This window comes from Triturus cristatus, chromosome 3_1 (assembly GCF_964204655.1).
Source record: "Triturus cristatus chromosome 3_1, aTriCri1.1, whole genome shotgun sequence".
Taxonomy (NCBI): Eukaryota; Metazoa; Chordata; class Amphibia; order Caudata; family Salamandridae; genus Triturus; species Triturus cristatus.
Genome location: NC_140583.1, coordinates 255,982,274 through 256,002,780, shown reverse-complemented (window position 1 = coordinate 256,002,780; position 20,507 = coordinate 255,982,274). Strand labels below are relative to the sequence as shown.

The 20,507-nt window shown below is 48.5% G+C and overlaps 1 protein-coding gene across 4 annotated transcripts in view; it reads right to left on the bottom strand.

Moving 5' to 3' along the window:
* The window catches only part of PRMT2IP (PRMT2 interacting protein), a 141,590-nt gene that overhangs the window by 68,317 nt on the left and 52,766 nt on the right, over window positions 1–20,507 (bottom strand). For all 4 annotated transcript variants that reach the window (XM_085643822.1, XM_085643826.1, XM_085643824.1 and 1 more), the window contains exon 2: window positions 14,984–18,553. In XM_085643822.1, coding sequence (XP_085499948.1) covers window positions 14,984–18,497 — 3,514 coding nt within the window. In that variant the 5' untranslated portion in view covers window positions 18,498–18,553. The remainder of the gene's footprint in view (window positions 1–14,983; window positions 18,554–20,507) is intronic.

The following is a 20,507-nucleotide window of genomic DNA, read 5'->3' as shown; positions in this document are numbered from 1 at the left end:
TAGCCTTGCTTTCTTTAAAACGTTCAAGTGCAGCATCTGCCTTTTTGCCAAAGAGACCAGAGCCATCAAAAGGCAAGTCCAACAGCGTTGATTGTACATCAGGGGAAAACTCTGAAGACTTAAGCCACACACTCCTCCTAGTGGCAACAGAAGACCCCATGACTCTTGCTACTGAGTCAGCTGTGTCCAGTCCACTCTGTATCACCTGACGCAGTGCTGCCTGGGTATCTGCCAGGACCTCATTAAAACCAACCCTATCCTCCTCTGAAAGTTTTGGAAATAATTTCTTTGCGGAATGCATGAGCCCATGAATATAGCGTCCCAAAAGGCAAGTGGCATTCGTAGACTTAAGAGCCATGCTGGCCGATGAAAAAACCTTTTTGGCCGATTGATCTAATTTCTTGGCCTCTCTATCACTTGGAACCTGGGGAAAAGCACCTTTAGATTTCCCTGAACAAGCAGCCTGAACCACCAGGCTCTCAGGCGACGGATGAGAAGTTAAAAACTCAGGGTCCCCCGGAGGTGCCCTATACCTCCTGGCAACTGTTTTCGAAACTGCGGAAGCAGAAAAAGGCTTACGCCACACTTCCATTATAGGATCTATGATGGCCTCATTAAAGGGCAACAATGGTTCTGAAACAGTAGTGGGAGAATGCTCCACCTCTGTCAAAATGTTCGACTTGAATTCAGTTGAAGGCAACTGCAGATCTAACAGCTCAGCTGCCTTCCTTATGACTGCATGATACAGTGCCACATCCTTGGAGGGTTCATCAGAAGGTGGAGTAATTTCCCATTCAGGAGATAAATCCAATCCACTAGCCTCCTTTAGCTCTTCAAAAACGTCAGACTCCACAAGCTCTCCTTCTGCCTCTTCCAAAAGGTACCTCTGCTCATCAAGCACCCTTTGAGCCTCCCTCCTAGACCGGATTCTTAAAACCGGCGTCGGTGGCGCAGTGTTCGAATCCGACGGCGCCGAACGTGGATCCACAGGAGCAGCCGGCGTCGAACGAGGTCGAGCCGGCGCCGGTGAAGAAGGGAGCGGCGTCGATGTCCTCGGCGCCGGTAGATGCCAAGACGGCGTCACCGGAAAAAATGGCATGAAGGGGGCCTGTGGATAGGCTTGAGGCACCCCCAAACTGAAGGCCATTGGACCCATCGGACCAGAAGGTGCACCAGTGGCGTACATGGGTCTTGAAAATACCCCATTTAGATAATGCGTGGGGTCCTGACCGGGTCCAGGGAACGCAGGGTACTGATCAGGCATCACCGGACTCGGGCCAACCGGCGCCAACGGTGGAATCTGCGGGGTCGAAGGCTCACCCGGTACTGAAAGCTCCTCAACCGGAGCCAGAGATGGAACCAGCGTCGGAGATGGAACAGGCGCCGGAGATGGTGCCGGTGAATGAACCGGTGAAGCCACTGGAGAAGAAGGACCAACAGGTTATTATTAATATTATTAATATTATTATTACATTTATATTGCACTCGAATCATCCCCAGAGGGATCTCTCGGCGCAGATGAGGCAGGCTCTGAATGACCGCAACAAATCAGCTGAACAGCCAGGTCTTTAGATGTTTCCTGAAGATGTTTAAGTCTGTGCAGGAGCGCAGATCCCAGGGCAGCTGGTTCCAATACTTAGGCGCCAGATGAGAAAAGGCGCGACCCCCCCAATTTCTTCTTCCTGATTCGCGGCATTTGAAAACAATTTAGGCCACTCAATCTTAGGCAACGCTCCGGAGAATACCATACAAATTTATTCGTAAGGTAAGCCGGCCCGCGTCCGACCCGTGCTTTGAAGGCTATACAAAGGAGTTTAAAGAGAGCCCTCTTTCTGATTGGTAGCCAATGTAGCTCTCTCAGTAGAGGGGCCGATGGCGTGCGTGGAGGTTTATTCAAAGCCAAACGCGCTGCCGTATTTTGTACGACTTGTAGCCTTGACAATAGATCTTCCCTGACTTCTACCAGAAGAGCATTTCCATAGTCCAGTCTGCTTACTAATAGTGACTGAATCAATCAATCAATCAAGACATTTGTATAGCGCGCTACTCACCCGGAAGGGTCTCAAGGCGCTGGGGGAGAGGGGTCCGTTACTGCTCGAAAAGCCAGGTCTTGAGTTGCTTCCTGAAGGAGAGGTGGTCCTGGGTTAGCCGAAGGTGGATGGGGAGGGAGTTCCATGTCTTGGCTGCCAGGTAGGAGAAGGATCTTCCTCCGGCGGTGGCTCTGCAGATGCGTGGGACGGGGGCGAGGCTGGTCGACCGTAGCTGGCGGGTGGGCGTGTAGAAGGTCAGGCGGCTGTTGAGGTACTTGGGGCCCAAGTCGTGGAGAGCCTTGTGGGCGTGGGTGAGGAGTCTGAACGTGATCCTCTTGCTGACGGGGAGCCAGTGCAGGTCTCTCAGGTGGCCGGTGATGTGGCTGTGTCGGGGGATGTCCAGGATGAGTCGTGCGGAGGCGTTCTGGATGCGTTGGGAGTCTTTTCTGAAGTTTGGCTATTGTTCCGGCGTAGAGGGTGTTTCCGTAGTCCAGTCGGCTGGTGACGGCCTGGGTAACCGTCTTCCTGGTTTCGGTGGGGATCCATCGGAAAATCTTTCGGAGCATGCGCAGGGTGTTGAAGCACGATGATGAGACGACGTTGACTTGTCTGGTCATCGAGAGGGAGGAGTCCGGGATGAAGCCCAGGTTACGTGCGTGGTCCGTTGGCTTGGGGGTGGTGCCCAGGGCAGGGGGCCACCAGGAGTCGTCCCAGGCAGAGGGCGATGATCCCAGGATGAGGACTTCCGTCTTGTCTGAGTTCAGTTTCAGGCCGCTGTTCTTCATCCACTCGGCGACGTATTTCATCCCTTCGTGTAGGCTTGTTCTGGCGGTGGCTGGGTCGTTGGTGAGGGAGAGGACCAGCTGGGTGTCGTCGGCGTAGGAGATGATGTTGAGGTTGTGTTGGCGTGCGATGGCTGCGAGGGGGCTCATGTAGACGTTGAAGAGGGTGGGGCTGAGCGAAGATCCCTGTGGTACGCCGCAGATGACTTTGGTTGCCTCGGATCTGAACGGGGGGAGGACTCTCTGGGTTCTTCCGGCGAGGAACGAGATGATCCACTCCAGTGCCTTCTCTTGGATTCCGATGTCGCTGAGGCGCTGCACTAGGGTGCGGTGGCAGACCGTGTCGAACGCTGCGGAGAGGTCCAGGAGGATGAAGGCCGCTGTTTCCCCGTTGTCGAGCAGGAATCTGATGTCATCAGTGGCTGCGATGAGGGCTGTCTCGGTGCTGTGGTTGGCTCGGAAGCCGGACTGCGAGTTGTCGAGGGATCCGTTTGTCTCGAGGAAGGCGGCAAGCTGTCTGTTGACAGTCTTCTCGATGACTTTGGCAGGAAAAGGGAGGAGCGAGATGGGGCGAAAGTTCTTGAGGTCGGAGGGGTCCGCTGTTGGTTTCTTCAGGAGGGCGCTGATCTCGGCGTGCTTCCAGCTTTCCGTGAAGGTGGCGTTGTTGAAGGAGGCGTTGATGATGTCCCGGAGTTGGGGTGCGATGATGGAGTCAGCCCTGTTGAAGACGTGGTGGGGGCAGGGGTCGGTAGGGGATCCGGAGTGGATGGTGTTCATCGTGCAGGTGGTGTCTTCGGTGCTGACCGGGGTCCAGGCGCAGAGGGTGGTGGTGGGGGGCGTTGGTTCGGTGGTTGGGTGCGAGGTTGGTGCGCCGAAGCTGTCGTGTATTTCAGCGAACTTGCGGTGGAAGAACGAGGCGAGTGAGTCGCAGAGGTCTTGTGAGGGAGTGATGTCGTTGTTTCCGGCGCTGGGGTTGGAGAGCTCTTTGACAATGCTGAAGAGTTCCTTAATGTTGTGGGCGTTGTTGTCCAGACGTTCTTTGAATGCTGTCTTCTTGGTGGTGCGGATCAGCTGGTGGTGCTTGCGGGTGGCGTGCTTGAGGGCAGTCATGTTGTCTGTGGTCTGGTCTTTGCGCCATGTTTTCTCGAGGGTGCATCAGTTCTTCTTGGAGTTCTTAAGTTCGTCGGTAAACCAAGAGGCTTTCTTGCTGCTGGGTCTGCTGGGAGGGGTCTTCAGAGGTGCGAGGACGTCTGCGCTGTTGGTGATCCACTGTGTGAGGTTGCTGGCTGCTTCGTTGGGGTTCGTTGTGCTGGCGGGAGGGTTCTGGCTGAAGGAGGTGGTGAGCTGGTCGGTGGTGATCTTGTTCCAGTTCCTGCGAGGGACCTGTTGCGGGTGGTGGTGGGTCGTGGTTCTTCTGAAGCTGAAGTGGATGCAGCTGTGGTCAGTCCAATGTAGTCCGGTGGAGTGGCTGAAGGAGATGTGCTTGCTGGAGGAAAAGACTGGGTCAAGCGTGTGGCCGGCGTAGTGGGTGGGGGTGTTCACCAGTTGCTTGAGACCGAGGTTGGCGAGGTTGTCCAGCAGGGTGGTGGTGTTGCTGTCCTTGTTGTTCTCCAGGTGGAAGTTGAGGTCCCCTAGGAGGATGTAGTCAGCGGAGGGGAGGGCGTGCGGGCTGATGAAGTCTGTGATGTCTTCGCTGAATTGTGTGCGTGGTCCCGGGGGTCTGTAGATGAGGGTGCCTCTGAGTGTGGTCTTGGGGTCGGTGTGTATCTGGAAGTGGAGGTGTTCGGCGGCGGTGAAGGTGTCGTCGGAGCTGGTCGTGATGTGGATGGTGTTCTTGTGTATGATGGCGATGCCTCCTCCAGTTTGGTTGACACGGTCCCTCCGGGTGATCTTGTATCCGTCCGGGATGGCGATGTCGGGCGCTGAGGAGGCGTTCATCCAGGTTTCCGTCAGGAAGGCGACGTCTGGCGGCTGAATCAGGACCCTTCTCGCAGAGAGGGGCACCCATGGAAAAATCTTCCTTCGAGTGCGGATCAGGCCAAAACATTTACTTGTTACAGTTTTAACATGCTGTTCCATGGATAGATTCGTATCCAGAATCACCCCCAGATTTCTTACCCATTTTTTTGGGAGGGGTGGAGGGCCTAATGCCTCTGGCCACCACTCATCTGTCCATACTTCCTCTGCCTTCCCAAACAATAAAATCTCCGTCTTAGTGGGATTAAGTTGGAGATAGTTGTCTTTCATCCAGCTGGAGATTTTAATCATACAGCTCTTGAATCTTTCTCTGGTCAGTAGGTGATCCTTTTCTATGGGGATAAGCACCTGAGTGTCATCCGCATAGGAGATGGTTTTGAAACCACAGGATTCTATGATGGCAGCCAAAGGAGCAACATAGATGTTAAACAGTGTGGGACTCAAAATAGAACCCTGCGGTACCCCCTTCTCCACTACTGTAGACTCAGAGACAAAAGAATCTATCTGCACGCACTGTGATCTTTCTGATAGAAAACTTCGCATCCACTCCCAGGCCCTTCCGTTGACACCTATCTCCCGCAGTCTATGTAAAAGGATTCTGTGGGAGATGGTGTCAAAGGCCGCTGACAAATCAAGTAAAACCAGCACAGCCAGGATCCCCTCGTCCAGCAAAAGCCTGATGGTATCTGTTACCTCCACCAACGCTGCCTCCGTGCTGTAACCAGCACGGAAGCCCGACTGCGAGGGATCTAACAGGTCGTGCTGAGCCAAATGATCCGACAGTTGACGGTTCATCAGTGCCTCCATAATTTTGGAACAACCTGGGAGGAGCGAGATAGGTCTATAATTCTGCAAGTCTGCAGGATCCAATGATGTTTTTTTTGGTAGAGGTTTAATAAAGGCCTTCTTCCAGCTAGCTGGGAAGGAGGCAGTTGTCAGTGACATCCGGAACGGGCGAGGGAGACACAGAGTCCTTACGGCGTCGAGGTGACTTCAAAGCCGTACTCTTGTCAGAGTGACGTCGAGAAGAATGTCTCCTCTTCTTTTTGTGTTTCTTAGATCTTGAAGCATGCCCCGAAGTCGACTTCGACGCCGACCTCGATCTTGACCTCGTCCTGGATTTTCTCCTACCTCTCTTCTCTTTTTTCATCCTCGCGATGAAAAGCTTCGCTTCTCTCTCCTTTAGAGCCTTGGTGCTCATCTTGCGACAGCAAGAGCATCCATCCACATCATGGTCCGACGATAGGCACCATACGCAGTCGTCATGTGGATCCGTGATGGACATATGCTTTCCACATTCGCGACAGGGCTTGAACCCCAACTTCTTTGTTGACATTTTCACAAAAAATAAAAAGGACAGAGAAATCCAGTAGAAATACAAAGTAACAGTGAAGCTACAGATCGAGATTCCCGAAATCCGTTGGCGTCGACTGCGCGGAAAAAAGGGAACTGACATCATCACGCCGACGAGGTCTTCTTATGGAGCCGGAGTCGCGAGCGGAGCCGTGCCTCTGTGACGTCGTCTTCGACCTCATCGGCGTGGACTGCTACAAAAGTTTCCGAATGTTGCTGGCGCAGGGGATATTCACAAGGTGAGGAATCCACTGGCAGATGTATCCATCAGAATGACAAACCTTTTATCTATGTTTTGGTTTTGAAAACAGATAAATAAATGGCAGTCATTTACAATGCCAATAGCTTAAACTCTTGCATTGTAAATGACAATGCCTTTTATTTATGTTTTTAAAAAAGAAACCTAAATAAAAACGCATTGTCATTTATAATACCAATAGTTCAAACTCGTGTAAATGCGATACCTATTGCATTGCAAATGCGAATTTTTTTTACTTTGCTTATCTGATGGCAATAAATATTCAGCATAGTGAAACACTAACTTAAACCCTGACCCTTCTTCCCAAGACTAGTTCCTGTAGTGTCTCCCAAATAATTACTGGCTCTTATCTGCACTGGATATTTTACGTTCCCTTTACAACCTTTTGTGGGACACACTGAGTCAGAGGCCTACTAGAGCCAAATTTCGGGGTGGGCGCTACTAAATATGTCAGGGGGTGGGGCTAATGCTTCCAGCAATAGGCAAAGTGGAGATGAAGGGGTGAAAAAACAACAAAGCCTCGTTAACACGTAAATGGTCTTTTAAAGCTGAGACCAGGCACGACAAGTAAGGAGCAGAGGCATAAAAACGGTCCCAAAGAGGTTATTAGCATAATTTAAGCAATTACATCTCGGGGTGTAATTTACAAAAAAAATAAAAAGGTAAACAGAAGTGGAGACTGCTGCACAACAACAATGTAACACGAGGATTGCAATATGCTTAACTTTAGAATGAGGGCCATATTTCCAGAATGGTGGTCAAGAAAGTTGTGCTATGCAACTCCCGAACAAAATACTGCCGGCCACGAGTTTAATGCACGACACTGTCAATCCATTATTTTGCTCTCTGGGATGATAAAATGAGTACCACTTACGTGGGTACAACTTTGTCAACGCCTATTTACACCGTTCCGTCTGCAGATGAGACACGCACAGGAAGATTGATAGATCCTTAAATTAAACATTATGGGGAATATTACCAAGCGGCAGCGATAATTATCGCTGGCCACCCTCAGCGTCAAAATGTTTATCGCAGATAATTATCGCCATGCTAGCGCTGTATTAACAACGCTTAGCGCAATGGCGATAATTATCCCAGCGATAGCGATGTTTTCCATGTAACATCGCTGGTTATCCAGCGATGTTCCATGGAAAACGGCGATATCATTGTTGATAGGGCCCATGGTCTCAACCACACAATCCACCCCCCATGTTAGGTATGCTTTAGTCAGGAATTTAACAGACGTTAAATTCCTGCGTTAAGGCATACCTAACGCAATTTAAAATATCGCTACCCCTCGTTGAAAACATCACAAAGCTGGGTTCGCGATATTTGCCCATGGGGTTTTGTCAGGCACACCTCCTTTGCATCTCATTAACGATGCAATGCGAGGCGTGCTGTCAACGGGCGCTAAAGCAAGGAAACACGCGCCAGCGTGTCCTTGCTGATAATGCAATAATATAATCGCCGCTTTTTGCCCGAAAACGGGCTCTAAAGCGGTGATAATATTATCGACACTCCCTTGATAATATGCCCCTATGTTCTTATGCCGTTTTGAATTGCACAGAGCATTTTACGCCATCTGTAGAAGACGACTCCACGATTCCTTATTTTCTAATTGTTGTGTTTGATTTTTCACTAATCAATGTAAAACTTATCAAAATGCACACTTTTTGTTTTATAAATTGGTCTAATGTGATAATCAATTTTTATTTCACTTCAGAAAAAGGGAGATCTTTGACAGCACTGAAGCCGCTACACTCCAAAAACAAGGAATGGAAGGGGGGACAGCAGAGAGGACAAAGATGGAATGGAGGGGGTGACGTGAGGAAGGGAGACAGAAGAGACATAAGGAATGGAGGTGGAGAGGGGAGGACGCAATGAAGGGGAGACAGCAGAGAATGGAAATAATGAATGGAGGAGAAAACTCAAGGAAAAAGAAAGCTGGAGAATGAAGGAAAGTAGAAGGATACAAGGAATAGAAAGGGGGAGATAGAGAAGAGAAAGAAGGAAAGGAGGAAGAGAGGCTAGGAACGGAGAGGGAGAAACAGAAGAGAAAGAACAGGGGAATGAGGAAAGGCTCATCGAATGGGAAAGGAGAAGACAGAATGGAGGGAGGAGTAAAAACGCAAGGAATGAAAAGGAAGAGACTGAAGAGAAACATGCATCTGCCACTGCTGGCACATGCCTGAAAGCAGGGAAAAGTCCCCAGTGTAAACCATCGCAGGGCAAATAAACAAAACCCGGAGGAAGCCGGGTTCTTACTTGAAACATTGGGGGCAGCCGGGTGTCTCCCTTTCTCCAGCTTGTCACGCCCCCTCGCCGGTTTGTTCCAGCGATCCGCTGTGACGCCAGCTAACAGAAATGATGCAGAAGGGTATGAAGCGATTAGCCCAATATCACACGTTTTTGATAAGCCTGGAAGCACAGGTATCACCTTCTCCTTCCAGAGCTGAGCACTAATCATCTGGTTTACATTGTTCTCCCAATATTCTTAAGTTACTTAGCAGAAACACCGCCATTAAGAGGCACAATATGTGGCTGGGGAATAAAGCCCTTTGAACCCGAAACGCCGAAAGAAGCGCACTGGACTCGATTTACGTTTTAGTATGTACTTTTCACTGCATGGCTAGCACGTTTACTGACCATAGAGTGGGCGTTTAAAAAGTGCCCGACAATTATAATTTCTAGTCTGAATAAGAAAGCAGCCACCTGTGTACAGTGACTTTCTTACCTAAGACCGTTAGTCGGGTCCCGGCGCGGAAGTAAGCTTCTCGATTTATACACAGTGCTTAGGGACCGTGGCAAAACTACCCTGCCTCGCAGACACCGAGGTGGACCCACAACCGGTCTGTATTCTGTGTATTCAAGGGTAGCTTCACCCTCCCCAGCCCCTCTGACCCCCCCCATAACAGATATGAAGCTACGACAGTGTGCCGAGCAAAGGGAAACGTGAACTCACCAGTGTTACTGTGGCACGGTGCCACACTGCCCAACATTCTGTGGAGCGTGTTCCCTGCCCAACTTTGGCAGTTAGTGCCCCTGTGGAATCAAAAAATTTATCTAGAACTGTTAATCTGGTCCCAGTGCCAAAATACAGTTTCTCGTTGTTCACAGTGCTGCCACACTACACAAAAACACGGGTGGCACAGAATAAACAATGCAAAGGAGGCGACCTCACCCAGGACTCCTCCAATCTGGCACCTTAAGACGATTGCAGTCACAATATGTGCCTTTAACTCCCCATTCACGATAACGGCATCTTTTAGTAGCGTTGTACACGTCAAACACAAGCACAGGTCATCAGCCTGGCTGTGTGCTTCTTATGCAACGCAGTCAGCAGATTCCCCATTGGAAAGGGAATTTAAGATGTTATTACTAAGTAATAGCGGAGTTTTAAAGTAAAAAAAAAATACTAAACCGAACGCGGTGTCCCTGAAGTGGACGCCGCGAAAATATAAATAAATAAAGTGAGTGCGGTGTCCTTAGTGGGCGCCGCGCTCATGAATGTAATGAACGTAAAGCGCATATTGCTGTGTGGGGGGAGTTGAAGAAAACATAGCACAAAATTCCAGAGTCAGTAATGCAGATTAACATTTCTAGCTCAACCGCTAACAAACAAGTGCGCGGTGGGAGCGTGTGCGGCAGAGAGGAGACGCCATGCACGTGCACATGGCCTGTCCGTGCGCGCACATGGTTTGTCTCCCTTCGCGCACCAAACCGACAACTATAGGTCTCGCCAAGGCGAGCAGCGCATGCGCTGCGTCGCTAGGCGAGACCTAAAAACAAATACATGTCACGTTGTGTCCACTTCACAGTACTGGATGTCAGACGTGCACGTGCACCAATGTCTCCTGCTGCAGGTTTCGTAAAGTACATGTGGAAAACCCCTTTTGCCCGACCTGGAAGGCATGGCATGTAAATTAGAACAGAAGTTCTGTGGGTCTTGTCTAAGCATATGGGTACTCCATATGTTTGCACCTATGACCGGCATATTATTTAATGTTGTAAATCAAAAGTAACACGTACCTTTCTTACGCAAAATATTATATTCTAATTCATTCTGAACGTTTTGGCGCTTTCCCAAAAAAGTGCGTTCGGCGCAGTGCTCGTAGGTGGATACATTGTCTGACCAGTAAAGTATGAAACATATGTACATCTCGGGGATGTACCCCGCTTTCACAAAGTTCAATCCAAATATTGTTCTTTTTTTGTAATCTATCACATGAACGTCAATCCCAGAGTTGGTGACAACCCATAATCAAACTCAAATGGACGTGTGCCCCATTCACAAAACATACTCACTGGAGAGGCACCGCTGCGCTTCTAGTAAACTCAGGCTAGGGCTGCACGTGCAATACTCAAAGAGGCAGAGCGAGGGAGGGATGCACGTGCAATGTGCTCAGTACAGGGTCAGAGCGATGGGTGTAGTACAGTACTCAGTACAGATGTAGAGCGAGCAAGGGCTACATGTTCAATGTGGTCAATACAGGGGCAGAGCGAGCGAGGGATGCACATGCAGTAGATGAGAACTCGGACAGGAAGGGATAAGCAGTGGAGACAGTACAAAGGCAGCACATGCATTGCACTCATTACCGCATCAGACTTGCACATGCAATAAGACCGTGCTGAGGGAGGGGGCTGCACACATGTACGGGTGGTGCTGCACAAGCAGGGTGGGTCTTTGCGCGGATAGCGCCCTGGGCAGAACCGAATTTGGCGCCCCTTAATCCTCTGCTTTTTATCCTAGTTGTAGCCTGTAACTTAAAATATACAAAGAGCAAACCATTATCTCCATTAACTTGGCAAACATGCTTTTTCTTTCTATCCTGGTACTTGTAGTCCTATATTTATGGTGAGGAGAAACAAAACAGCAAGTACTAGAAAGCAAAGAGAAACGGTAGAACTTTTTCCCCAAAATGTTTATATAGCGCAAACTTAAGACGCTTTACATGAGCACCAATTACATCACACAAGGACAGATTCATTTAAGCATGGGCGATTTGCCCAGAATCCCGAAAAGTTAACCTGACGCTGGGACTCGAACCTGGTTTCCCAGGTCCGATGCCATAACGCCATATCCACTCACTTAATAAAATACCGGTAATCGATCAACACAGTATTTTTGTATTTCCAAAAAAAAACAGAAATGTGTAAGATGTTTCACGTTTAGAAAATAATAATTAGACTTTAGTTTTATAGAGGTTCAGCAGCTCCAACAAAGACACTCCTGCCCGGCTGTCTGCTGTCCGGTCTCTTCCGCCTCACCTGTCTGCAGTCTCGTCCAACATTTTCTTCCTTGCTGCTTTTATTAAGTAAACTTTGTCATGGAGGGGAGCTGGGGGCTATTTTATTCAAGGCAGGCCTTGGCTGATGACACAAACTTCGCTACTCCTCCCCAGTTTTCACGTGAATCACGCTCAACTAAGCTTCTTCCTGCCTGTGCTAAACTGTAGACGAGGAGGGGTAAAGGGTGTAACTGTTAAGGAGATGGGATGCGAGAGGATTTCTATGAGGTGTCTGAAGCCTGTACAAGACAAAAGCATGATTAAACAGTGTGGCTTGAATTGCAGGAACCATTTCAGATGGTGACTGTTGTATGATCGGCACGCAGGCAGCTCCTTGCGCCGCTACGGGCGCCCAGCTCGTCCGTGCTAAAGGCAGGCCCTGTGCACAAGCACATGATAATACAAAGGGAACAAAGCTAGTATCCACAAGACATGCTTTAGATCCAATGCAGTAGACCGTGAATAGGCCAGGAAGGACACAATACATACAACGTAGCACAAGTAGTAGACACAGTACAAGCAGTACTTACAGAGACAGAGCTGCACAAGCAATAGGCACAATACAGAGGCCAAGCTTTATATGCTTAGGGCACAATGTAGTGCACCACAAACGGTAGACACAGTACAGGAGCTATACATACCCACTAACAGAGCAGCACAACAGCAGGGGACACTATACAGTAGCACGATAAGCAACGGACAGTACAGAGGCAAGTTGCGCAACAAGCACAGAGCAGCAAGGCAGTGGACACAATATAAGGCAGCACAAGCAGTACATCCTTCAGCTCAATTACAGAGACATGGTATCACAAACCGTAGACAGTACATACGCCAGGTCACACAAGCACAGAATATAATACAGAGCATCAAAGTAGTAGACACAGCACAGAGACAGCACAAGCAGTGCACCACTTAGCTCAATTACAGAGACTGGACAGCGCACGTAGTAAACACAGAACAGGGGCAGCACAAACGTACATGCTTTAGATACAGTAGAGAACAGGGCTTGCAAATGCAGAATCTTAAATAAAGAAGTAGTGCTCCATAAACAGTGTGACCTCTGCGCAACTGTAATCGGCCCATGCCATCGACAGCTGCAGGTCACACAACAGGAGCACTCCCCGAGTCGCTGCCCTTGCCCCGAATCAGGAGGTCAGCTATGCTTTTGGGCGGGGTGACTGCTGCCCCTGTGCAAGTGCTGCCAGAGGCGGCCAGCAACCATTGACCCCACGCCTCATCACCTCTTTGCCAGGGACAGGGTCATAGTTGCTGCTCCCAGCCCAAGCGCCCTCCTATCCCATAAGCGGCTAGCGAGCTTTGCGTCTGGCAGTGCAGCCACCTGTCACAGTCTCTCCAAAGCCTTACCTGGACCTTGAAGCAGCTCCTTTACTGCTTCTCCTCCTTCACGCGAATGAGCGCCGCCATGATGGATGGGGCAGGGCCACGGAGGCATGTACGATTCGGAGAGCGGTGTCCCTGAAGCGGGCACTGTGCTTGTTTATTTGCTTATTTTATCTTTGATTCGGAGCGCAGTGCCCGCTTCAGGGACACCGCTCTTCGAAGCAAACTTAAAATGAGTAAATCAAGCATTGAAAATGAAATAGGTCTTGCCTTTGATTAAGTTAAAGCTATTTGCTTTGCTAAATGGCTTTAACTTAAAAGGTGAGACCTATTGCATTTTTAATGCTGGTTTCATCCCGTTAAACAGTGTAATGACTTTGCTCCGCCCCCGCAAATATGCCAGCAAAAAGGCAATTTGTCACCCTCTACTATGAGAGTACTGTTCCCGACGGCACCGCAAACCCGTGCGTGCTTTCCAGAGCACAAAATACACAAGTGCCACTCGCTGCAGCGATTCAGGATGAAAGGGAGACCTAAGCTGGGCCGCGTCGGCAGGACTCGCAGGAAAAACTGATGTAGGTGGGGAAGAAAAAGAAACCACGTGTACACGTCACAGGGTGCAAGCCAAGCCGGGTGGTTCAAGGCGATAAACGGCACCAACTGAGATGCTTCAGGAATGGAGTCGTTAAGACACTAAAGCAGCTTTTTGGGATAGAGGTGGAAAGGATTTTACTTACCGGCACCAGGCCGTTAGCATTGATCGCCAGGGTCAGGCCTCCATTACACCCTGGCGCGGGCACAGTGGATAGGTATAAATTCAACGAAGTCCTTTATCGATAAGCCACGAAGCTTTCTTGTCTTTATGGGGCCATGTGTTTGAAACACATGGACCCATAAAGATAAGAAAGCTTTCACGACGCACGGAAGGCAGACGAGCCCGTCCAAATGGGACGGCTCAAAAAGCCAAACAAAAACGTCACTAACAGCTCTTTTCCAATGGCTGGCCACTGTTTAGCATAAATGGTGATGCCAGCCAATGGAAGAGAGGGGCGGGGCTCAATGTCCTTTACAGAAAATACCCCAAATCATTACATATCGCCAGCGAGACTGCGTATGTGCGCAGCCCATGCCAGGCGAGACCTAAAAAAAGTAGACACTGCACCTTGCTACTTGTATTAATTCGTCCAACTACCTTTCACTGAAAGGCAGGGTTGTATGCTTAGCATGTTAAATCTGACTTTGCTTACATGTTTATATATCTATATCTTGCAATATACATATAAAAATATATACACATAAAAGTCAGATTAAACATTTTTGCACCAATTTATCTGTGGCCTTTGTCGCCCCCACTCACCCCAATCATATCTAGAGAAGCCACTGCTAACAGGAGGCAGAGAAGAGGCGCCTAGGCGTGCTGCCTAGGAGTTATATCAAACACCAAGTGCATCTTTTCTGTAGAAGGGTTAAATAATATATCTTCCTTACACTCCCACAAATTTGCACGAGACCATTTCAACAGAGTTTGCTGAAGCCTAAAGTCAAAGGGCGATGGAATAATAAAAAGTAGAGGTGAGCGCGCCAACAAATTCTCAGGGAGAGCAGAGACCAGAGTCAGCTCTGGCTTAAAGAGCTTGTGCATGAGGCGAGTCCAGAAAGGGTCCTTGTAACATGGCACCTTGAGAAAGCATTGCCCTGGATTGTGAGCAGGTCCCAGGCATGGTCTCTTTTAGGAGCCTGACAAAGGTAAGCAGGTGGGATATCTGCCTGGCTTGTGTTGTTTGCCCATGTATTACACAAGATATTAGTATTCACTTTACTACATTGCAGGCTGTGTTCTGCTCCATTTCAGAAGAGCAAGCGTGTTAGTATTAAAGCTCTGACAGATGCAGTGGACTAAGGCAAGTATATTAAAGTGCACTAAAATGAAGAAAGCATGTTGTGTTGACTTACCAAGCTGATGCCGGACACAGCTGTACCAGTGGAGATCCAGGAGATCTGGGTAGATATCTGGTAGCTGTTTCAGGGCTAACAGCTTCAGCAACCTCAAGGAGCAGCCTTTTAGCTCAGTCTCCCTCAGCAGCTTCTCCTCAGAGAGGGTGGTTGGGCGCAGCTCCACCTTGTGCTCCTGCAGCACACGGTCCACCGATGCCACTGACAGTCCAGGGAACAGCTTTTCTTTCACCAGATGGATAGGAATGAAGATTGCCCCGGACCGGACCACGTGGGGAAAAGGGCACTTGCAAACCAATATGAAGGTCTCCAGCTGGGACAGGACTTTGTTGAGAAGCACAGGCAGGCCTTCAAAGCACAACCAGATCTCTCGCACCTTAGAGGTCCTTGGGACATATGGTACCCGAGTGCCATTCTTGGGTAGGATGGGCGACTTTGGCTTCTCCTTTGGCTCGTCATCGGATATAGCCCTTCTAAGCCATTCTTGAAGTGTCTGCGGGGAGGTTTCAGCGATGCAGCGTGAGATGAAAGTGCAGAGTGAAAGGTGTAGCTCTGTGAAATACTGGGTGCAAGAGGTGGGATCAGGCTTGCAGTTTGTTTCACTTACTTCTCTGGTTATTGGGGAGACTTCTGCTCCTTTAGGGGGCAGAGAGTTCGACACATCAGGCGAAGTGTGCTGTACACAGGACACAGCCATAGGTTTAACAATTGGCTGAGGCAGTATCCGAACAATCTGCTGCAGCGGATGAGTACTCTGTCGCCCAAGTTGGTTATTTTGTTGGATAACATCACCACCAGGAGCAAGTTTCACCATTTTATATTTCTTAAACATAAAGGCAGCAGAACTCTGGAAGCCCCCTTCAGTTCCTGGGTGATGGCTTTTCTCAAGGGCCCTGGAAGACGCTGGGGGAAGCTGATTCTCAGACAACACAGTATTTCTTATATCAGGTTGTGTGTCCAACCTCTGCATCTGAAGATTACCTTGGACTTCACGTTCACTTTCCTCCATCCTGGCCTTCTCAGTGGAGTCAGGGTTCCAAGACCAATGGACCAGAGATGAAGACTTCTTCAAACTCAGGTCGAGCACTTCACCTTCTCTGGGGATCTCCTTGAACATCTTGGTGGCTTCTTGCTGAAAGCTACTTGTGCTGTTGATAACATTCTTGTGTTCCTGAGTCTGCTCTTGCTTCATAGGATGGCCTTTTTGCTGAAAGGGCTCTGCTTGTTGGCATTTCAAATTCTCATCTTGGTCTTTCTCGATAGTGCAAGCTTTCGCTGCTTCAATTGATCCATCTGGGTCCCTCTTGGACGCAGAGTTCAATTTTGGCGTGTTTGACTCAGTGCAGTTGGAAGGATGGGCATCAATTTGATTTTTTACAAGCTTCTGATCAGAAACACATTTTGGAGAATGTCCCTCTCTTGCTGAATGAACAGCTTCTTTTTTTACAGTTTCAGTTGGCGGTTCAACAACCTTGTGACGTTTTGCAAAAGGGTGTTCAGCTGTGCCCTCTAGATATGCCTTGTAGGGCGCAAGGCTGAAGACATTGTTGATGACTGGCATCGGTGGAGAGGAAGGAGAAGAGCTTTGGACACTACTAATGCCTGCCGGACCCTCTTTGGTGGACGAGGGCGTCCGTGGTGGTGTAGAAAGGAGAGATTGAGTTTTTGGGCTCATGCCCATGGTTCTTGCAGTCGAGATCTCTACTTTGCTTCGCTCTGGACTTGTGCTGTCATCAATAATGATTGCCTCAGACTTTGCAGGTTCTTGAACAGATATGTCCCTGGACTTGTGTTCATCTGAGGTTAAAGTAGTTCTCCTCATCTCACCCATGGATCGAGACTGTCTAGACAGACTTGCTTTCTCAATCTGCCGGGGACTTGAACGATAAGTCATATCCCCTTTCAGGAGACCCTCGGCAACTTTCCCTGAGCTGTTCGCTGTCTGCACAGGATGAAAAGCACTATTTTGGCTACCTGTGGTTCGAACACCATGGCTCTCTTTGACAGGTGGCATTCTGTGAGGTACTCCCACCCTACAGCTGGGTCTCATCGGCTGGGTTGTGTGCAAGCTAGAATCAATCGAATTGCTACCAAAGAGGGACAAATCTGGGGGTGCAAATGCAAAGCTAGTGCTTTGTGGTGGGAAATCATGTTTGTACCCAGAGCTGTTGTGGATTTTTGGATCAATGTGTGTATCAATTGGCATTGCACTGGCAGAAGATATGGGCATGTGCCCAGAAGGATCATTCTGAGCAGCAACAGTTGGTCTGTATTGGTAAGTCTCTAGCGGACCAAAATAATGACTCCTTGGACCCTGCTGGCTGAGATAAGAGCCACAGTACATACGAGGATCAGAGATAGTCCTGGGGTCTGCACTCCCTGGTAGGCAAAATCCATTATAAGTACTTTGAGACTGGGGCACAAATGCTGATCCGCTATGTCTTAAAGTGAGTGGGTCTCCAGGATGGAACAGTCGTGCCTGTCCTTGAGCAGTCAGCACCGACTGGGGCAATGGTCTGTCCGGATAGGAAGACAAATTTGAATTAAGTGGACTGGTGTTGAAAGGGTGAGGGGATGGCCAGTCCTTCTGAACTGTGCTGCCCTGGTGGACGTCCTGTGCTCTTTTTGGGCTCTCATATGGGACAGAGTACCTGGCATCTGGAAAAGACGGACCCTGGGTGGGTCTGAATTGTTCAAAGTTTGGCTGAAGGGGACTATATTCCGAAGTTATTCTCCCTGCATCCTTGGTGTGAACTCCAAGACCAGTGTGCGGCTGCATGAAGGAGTCCAGCTGCTGGGCTTTCTTCTGCATGGCGGCAATGGCCGCAAACCGCTGGTCACCTGCCATGATCGCATTACCCGTGGAGATCTGTGAGGGCAGCATCCATTCCCCACAGGTAGGCTGCTTTGAGGTCTTCTCTGCTTGAGATCCCAAAGACATGGGACCCCTGGGGCTGTAGCCAGTCTCTAAACAGCAGAGAGAGTTCCTGTAAATAGGCCGAGGCATGGCTAGTGGCACACAGGCACCCGACGATGGAGTGGCCAGAGGCACACTAGTTGGTTTTTGCAGTGAGAAGTTGTGGCTTTGCACCTGCCGGAGATGGTCCTGCCGCCCCAAAAGGCTGGTCCGTTTGTCTCGCCCAATCAGCAGATCTCGTACAATGTCAGTTCTCCCTTTTTCGACTGCCGGTAAACTATTTTTTAAACTTTCACCATCTGGCTTGTATATCATGCTTTTCATCAGCATTCCTTCAGTCCTCAAGTGCTGGTTCAGAGCATTGCCAGCGTAATGCAGGTAAGCTGCAGTCGAGCTCCAGTTATGGGAGTTTTCAGAGACCTCAGGATAGGTGAGATAGCTGTTTTTGAAAGCAAGGAGGTCTTCCGGGGTATAGCTTGGCACAGCATTTGGCTTCAGAAGACCTGCAGTGGGGGTGTGCTCTGGCTGAGTGTCCAATCTGGAGGTTTTGCTATACATCACTGGGTCCAAGGAGCTGAGCTGCCGTTTCCCTGCCATTGTACGTCTCTCTCGGTCTTCTATCGATGAGTCCAAGTTTTCCGGTTAGCAGTTTTCTACAAGATAAAGTAAAAATCCAATTAAACTAGCGAGCTGACCAGAGCTTAACACTACAAACTATACCCGACTACACAACACATCATTGTTTATTTGGCATACAATCAAACTTTAACAAGGTAAGTTAGATTACATGAAATGTCTGTAAATAATTCAAGTAGAAACTTTCAACCAGTCAATAGCCGCCCGAGATCTTTGACAGTCTATGGCAGTGGTTCTTAACCTGCAGTCAGTAGACCCCTGACGCGGCCTCTTTAGGGGATCTGCCACTGTTTTTACTAAATTAAATAATATAAAAATGAATAACTCTAAATAATAAAATATATACACATATAGAAGCAAAATTGAATATCTTTAAACTTTTCCAAATTTGAATGTGAATTAAAGTGAATATTCCAATATTTGTTTTGTGTATACATCTTTGTATTATTTTGAGGTTTAAATCATAGAAAACTGCTTAGGCTGAGAGTCCCATTCTTCCAATAATGACTCAGCGAAGATCCCTGGATTCCATAAGGATTCATAAGGGGTCCACAGCAGTCAACTGCTCAGAACCGCTGGTCTATGGGATCAGAAAGAAGAAAAGATCACTGCATCGAATCCGGTTGCTACCAGCCACCCTCGAAATTAGAAGGCAAGATCTCAAATGGCTACTGATGCAAGAGGTGCAAGATTCCCCTTGAAAGATTCCAGAAATCTGTTCAAATCCCCAAGACTTTAACATGTTTTTAGAGATGAGGATTTTAATACATAATTGAAAAGTCCCAATGTAGAACATCAATTCACTCTAAAATCTTGTGTCTTAAATATCTGCATTAAAAACACATCGCCAATATCATGCCTTCAGTTTGATGTGGGCTGTGTACAAGTCAGAAGTGTCCAACGAATCCAGTCGCATCATTTCCTGGGGTTGATAAAATAAGCCTTACTTAGTTTGGAGGCAACAGCACTACAACTTAAAACAATTTGTTTTTTCTGTTTTATTTAACATATTTCTATAGCATGGATCTAGCCCGATCTCAACTAAGGTCTTTGCAAGCGATGTAGGTGATAAGTGACATTGAATAAGAACAATCTGCGCAGATAAGGCTTTGTAGCTACACTCTGCTGGCAGCACCATCTTATCATCCAACCTGAATCCCCATTATGGATATTTTACTCACAATGAGAGCTTGGGGGAGCAGGTTCACAAATGTGTCATTCTGATGTAGGATTGTGCTCGAGAAAACCAATATGTTGCCTTTTTTCCTTTTAGGGCCGCCAGCACTGATCGAGCTCAGGTGATCCAATGCACCCAGGAGTCTGATTTCAAAAGGGTTATGTTAAAAAACACACACACACTGCCGCCAGACTAAACCCTCCCTGCCTACTCTGCTTCTTCTGGTTTTGTGGCATGTGTTATTCTACATGTATCACTTATGCAGAATGAAAGACAGCACCTCTATCTATACGCTGTTCAATAGCAGATCGTGTCAAACATTGCACTGTTAATGGACAAAGAGATCTTTTCTGAAACTGGTTCTTAAAGTATATTTTTAGGTATCAGAGTGTTACTATGTTAGGTGCCCCTTTGATGTTCTGTTGTGATATAGGGAGCTATCGAAGTTGCAACTTGCTCCTTTATTATAACTTTGCTGTCATTCAATGTCAGCAAAAAATAATACATAATATAACAACTCTTTCAGCCGTTGCTCAGTTTGAGTGACATTCACATATTGGATCAGCCCACAAATGGGCATAGACAGAATGAGGCAGAAGGTCAGCTGCCTCGGTCATTGGTCTTGTTGCAGAACTCTTTCAGGTTTTGAATCAGCCCATTCGACAGTCATTGGGTGTTTGGAGATTTATGTCAGGCCTGTTTACAACAGTGGAGATTTTGATAGGGCTGCAACTGTGTGGCCCTGCTTAAGTAGTGGGCCTCTCTTTTTAGGTCAGACTTGTCAGCGGAGCGGT